This window comes from Helianthus annuus, chromosome 15, assembly GCF_002127325.2.
Source record: "Helianthus annuus cultivar XRQ/B chromosome 15, HanXRQr2.0-SUNRISE, whole genome shotgun sequence".
NCBI lineage: Eukaryota > Viridiplantae > Streptophyta > Magnoliopsida > Asterales > Asteraceae > Helianthus > Helianthus annuus.
In genome coordinates this window covers 165419901-165425624 of record NC_035447.2, presented here as the reverse complement: position 1 = coordinate 165425624, position 5724 = coordinate 165419901, and the positions used below count along the sequence as shown (strand labels likewise).

Here is a 5724-nt window from a genome sequence, read left to right as displayed (position 1 = left end):
TGTGGATAGAAAGAAAAAGACAGGGAGTTCTCCCTATGTAAATGAGCAGGGTACTACTTCGTCTAAGATTCAAACTCATAACCCGTTTAGTGCTCTTGTAGTTGGTGGGGGGAATGGGGGTTCCATACTGGGAAACAGAAAAGGGGGACGTGTTCCTAATGAGGAGTCTGATGAGGATGCGGTAGAGGTGGTTTATGATGAAAGCAATGAGTTTATGACATCGGACACGCGTCCCACGTCTACTACGGCAGGGGCAAGCACCTCTCAAACAAGGTTCTCCAATGGATAGAGTTTGTTTGGATCGGGCTAGGGGTTTGCTTCTTGGGGGCAACTTCATTTTTGATGATGGCGGATGAAGATTTTGTTTGTTAGTTTTGTCTTGTCTACTAATTAGTCATTTTAATGATTGTAGTAGGCTAGGTTGATGTAGTTTATTGGTTGTTTTTTGTCATTTTTGATTACATATATGGGGCCTGTCCTGTATATGAACTAGTGGGGAACTCATCCTCACTACTTGTACTTATTTGGCGGTTGTCTATAATAGAATCACCGGGGTAACCCTTTACCCAAAAAAAAAAACAAGCACATCATTCATAATAATAGGTGCACAACCATAGCCAACTATTTTGACAACACTTGTTAGCCGAAACAAGTGTGCCAAAAGGTCCTTCCTAAGGGATGAAAAATGACACAAGTAATGTGTCGATGAACTCCCACTTGATCCCGCATCCAAATGCTTCAAGTCTCCTTCTTGTGTTGTGATTTCTCCACCTTCTTTGGACTTCCAAAAGTCTTTTATATTCAGCTCCAAATTCCTTTGGACTTCAAAAAAATGTGTTTTGGTTATCGGGTTAAAATCCCGTTAAGAACCATGAAGTTCTTTGGACCGAATGTTATGGTCCAAACCAAAACCGCATTTTTTTATGTGCATCTTCTTTTACAAAATATATCCTAATACATTTTTTTCTAGTAAAATAAATGCACCTAATCTATTTATTTTACATGCCAAATGAAAATAAATAAATTACATATCTTCTAATGGAAGAACAAAAATAATTATTACAACCCATTGAAATAATAAATAACAACACAAACATTCAACACAAGGTCATGGCTAGGTCATATGCACCCAAATATATATCCAAATATATATTTATTAATTTCAAGAAGCATAAAAAAAATGGTTCCCTTTTGTAACCATTTTCGGTTATGAACAAAAAACCGAAAATGTATTTTTTGACCAAACAAACAAATCATCCATATGAAATAATTTTTCAAGATTTCCTTATGCATGTAAGAAAATAATCTTGATAAACAAAGGGATAACCATATTAAAATTTTCGGCCATGGGGTTTTATTCAAACCCGAAACCTGAAATTTTTAATCTATTGAAGCATGCACTCATATAAGCGGCTCTAGATGCCATTGATGGGATTTTAACATGTTTATCAAAGTAATTTCATCCATATGAAATAAAAACGCAGCGGAAATAATGTTTAAAACATGTTACTTTTATGATATAAACTTCATTTATAAGTAAAATCCCAAAACCCGGATCCATATATGAAGATGCATACTATCATACACAACCATAGGGTGTAGAAAACTACCTTCTTGGAGTACAAGGATGATGAAACGGATGATGCTTCTTGAAATGGTTGTCCTCAAGAGTAGAAGACCTCAAGCTTGTATACCCCAAGCTTCCAACAAACACTTTGAGATTAGCTAGGATTTTAACACCAAAGATCAAAAAGGAACACTTGAAAAAACACCCTATTATAACCGATTTTTTTAGAGAGCAAGAACACAAGTCTTACATTTTTCATTTGGTCATCCAACTTATTTATAATCTAAGAGAGAATAATGCCACCACCAACTCCCAATCAAAATGCATGCAAGTATGACAACATGCATGTCATTCTATTGGATCAAAAGTCTTCCCCAATCAAGAGCCATGCAATTGTATGTAAACTAATTGGCTTAAAATGTCTAGGGAAGAATACCCAATCAAATGCCATCTAACATGTAAGAAGTGCATGTAAGTTGATTGGCCATTTTGTCTTGGGAAGGGGGGGGCCTAGCTTATTTTTATAAAAAAAATTCAATTCTTTTATAAAATTTAAGTCTTGTTTATTTTATACCTTTTATAAAATATAACATCATATGTTCACAAGACTTTATACAACTTTTTATCATGTTATTTAACCCATTAAATAACAAGATAAAATATTCTCTCAAAATAAATTATCCATATAATTTATTAGTTTCTCAAGTGTAATTATTTAGAAAACCAATTTCTAAATATTGTAAAGTGTTAATATTTATTTGTTTGATTATATCACAAATAAATAATATAAGTGTTTGTCTAGCTTGTTATTGGGTATGACTCGACTTGGATCATAACGTATTAGCCACATCAATTTAATATGTGTCTTGGGCATACAGAGTCTAACAGCAACTTGCTGACAAATGTGGCCGCCGATTTTGATCGAACACGGTCCAGCAACCAGTTCATAATATCGCTCCACTTGGACTCAACACTACTCATACCAGCCTTGTGTCAAACCTTATTCCATATATGCGATGAAAACTTGCATTCAAAAAACAAATGCTGATGTGAATCAATATCCGCGAAACACAGAGCACAACACATCATGTTCATGTTCTTCCGTCTAGAAAATTCCCACTGTAGAATTTTATCCTGGGTCAACAGTTTACGCCGTAGGATTAACCACATAAGAAACGCATGTTTAGGGATGCATTGGGGAAACCATACGATCTTAACCCAATTAACATCCTGCTCTCTAAAACGAATCGAGTGCCAAACATTTGTGGAAGAGTAATCAAGAAGCTCACTCCCATCTTTCCAACAAATCTCGTCCCTCTCAACAGGATTCAACGTGATGTGATCCCGTTGAATTAAAACTGGATACAAATCCCTCCAAGCCATCGGCCAGGACCAAGAGCCGTTCTCATGAACATCTTTAACCTTAGCATCCAGCTGAAACCCCACATTAGAGATAACTCTTGGAGTCAAAATATTCGATAAAGGGCCCAAATTACTCCAAGTATCATACCATGCAGAAGTGCGGCTACCATCACCCACTTTCATCCATATATGATTCCTAATCACAGGCCGAAGTTGAAGTAATTTCCTCCAGCTCTAGCTACAATTCGCAACCTCTTTGCATGCCCAAAGGTTTCGACCTTTTAGCCTATACGAATAGATCCAGCTAACCCACAAAGACTCCCGTTTAATAAGAATACTCCATATATGGGACACCATAAGTGCTTTGTTAAAATCTTCAAGCCGACGTAACCCCAACCCGCCCTCATACTTAGGAACGCAGATAGATTTCCAAGAGACTTTAACCTTACCCCTATAGAACGAGCTCTCCTGCGACCAGAGGAAGTTTCGCATTTTGGCTTCTAACTCCTTGATAATTCGGGCCGGCAATATAAAAACTGAAGACCAGTGAATGTGCATAGCCGATAGAACCGAAGCAATAAGCTGCAATCTGCCAGCAAAGGATAAAAACCTGTTTCGCCAATTCATGATCCGATTTTCAAGTTTCTCCAAGAGCACACTACAATCTTTAAACAAGAGCTGAGAAGAAATTAAAGGCACCCCCAAATACCTGACCGGAAACAAACCCTCTTCAAATGGCAGAATTTCCAAAATAGCATTTTTAACCTGTGTTGCCACATTACAGAAAAAGGCCGTACTCTTTTGGATGCTTGGGACTAAACCAGACATGTTAGTGAATGAAGTTAAAGACCTCATAATACAAGAAGCTGAACTCACATCACCACGAGCAAAAAGAAAGAGATCATCTGCAAAACACAGGTTAATAATCTGTTGCTTTTCACATCGATTGTGGAACTTGAAGGACAAATCACGCGTAGCATTCTGCTGCAAAATACATGTCAGAACCTCCATGACCAGAGTGAATAAGTACGGGGATAAAGGATCACCCTGCCTTAAACCACGCCTACCCCTGAAGTATCCATGAACATCTCCGTTGACACAAATAGAGTATGAAGTTGTCGTCACACAAGTCATAATCCATTCTACCATTTTACTGTCAAAACCGAACCCAATAAGGACATCCATCAGGAATCTCCAATCTACAGTATCATACGCTTTTTGAATATCCACTTTAAACGCACATTTCGGGGGACCATAATCTCTATGATAGTTGTGCATAAGCTCTTGTGTCAACAGTATATTATCCGAAATTTTCCGGCCCGGGACAAAAGCTGATTGATTGATGCTAACAATTCCGCTAAGAGCACCTTTAATACGATCTGCCACAATTTTACTAATGCACTTGTACAGCACATTACAGCACGCTATAGGACGATAGTCCGTGACTAGCATTGGAGTAGACTTTTTTGGGATAAGCACAATAAGAGTGTTATTGATTTCACGAAGCAACTTACCAGTATCGAAAAAATCCCTAATCGCCCGCGTTACATCATGCCCAATAATATGCCACACACTTTTAAAAAACGCTGCCGAAAACCCATCAGGCCCCGGGGCCTTTTCATTACCAATAGCGAACATAGCCTTCCTAATCTCCTCATCCGTGACCGTACGCACGACAATCGCCTCCCTGACTTGTTCGGTCATATGGGAAGCATCATTCTGGTTCAATTTTTTAATAAACAAATCAGTAGTAGTGGTAAGCGGGACATTACCTTCACATCCAAGAAATTGCTCATAGTGATGCACAAGGGTTTTGTGGAGCGCATATCTTACGTTCTGAATACAACCGGACATCCAAAAATTTATGTAAGCATTGAAATATTTTATTTTAGGGTTTGGCATAAGAAAATTGCATTCGTCGCTTGATTTGGATCGTTTTTGCGTTCGTTACGACTTCCGTCGTAATTAACCGAACAACGCAACCGTATGACCAAAAGAACCGACATCCGACATATTTTTGAACATGTTTTGAGTTCCCTATACTTTAACTTCATTTTAGAGTCTTGAAATGAGGTTAACGGGGCTTAAACGTGTCAAAAATGAGCCGAAATGCAAGATTCTGAAGTTCAGGGACCAAAATGAAAAATCTAAATTCCAGCTTGTTCCAGCTGTTCCCCTCATTTGCACATGGTTTTAATGAAACTATGGGCTCCCATGGTTTCACAAAACCATGGGCACATGTGTATGGATGAGATCGAAGCTCGTTTTACGATGAACGATCCTAACGGTTCTAGATTTCCTATATATACCCACCTCCTTTCACTTGCAAAACCCACAATGATCTGATTTTGGCTCTCTAAGTTGAAGTTTATGCTTCATACCTGAGAGTAAATCGGATCATAGCTTGCGGGGACCTTTTGTAAGTATTCTTTCGTTCTTTTCATTCGTTTTTATCGTTAAAGTCAAACTGCGTTTGACTTTCTGCTTTGACCAGTTTATGGTCAACGCGAAGTTCGTTTGAACTTCATAACCTGAGCGTAATCACGATGGTTATGGTCCCTAGTGACTATACCTACTGATTACCATGTTATCTAGGCTCAGTGACGAGTCGTAGTTTCGGCCAAAATGCGTTTTCTCGCGTATTTTGTAACCAAGCTACTTATAGGTATCAAAACCATTTGTTTTGATACCAAACCTGTTTTCCAACTTAACTAGACATGTTTTAGTATGTTTAGCTCGTCACTTTTTAGTTTAGTGCTTGTGTAGAGTCGTAAGTCAAGCGGACTAAACACCCG

General features: G+C 38.1%; 1 protein-coding gene across 1 annotated transcript; it reads right to left on the bottom strand.

The window, feature by feature from the left end:
- Positions 1-2560: 2560 nt before the first annotated feature.
- LOC110914549 lies at positions 2561-3112 on the bottom strand. The gene has a single exon (XM_022159337.1). The coding sequence runs from the start codon at positions 3110-3112 to the stop codon at positions 2561-2563; it is 552 nt and encodes a 183-aa protein (XP_022015029.1).
- Between the last annotated feature and the right edge of the window lie 2612 nt (positions 3113-5724).

What these genes read in the sequence shown, in the direction of transcription:
- LOC110914549 (XM_022159337.1), bottom strand. Translation starts at nt 3,112, where the DNA reads ATGAAAGTGGGTGATGGTAGCCGCACTTCTGCATGGTATGATACTTGG.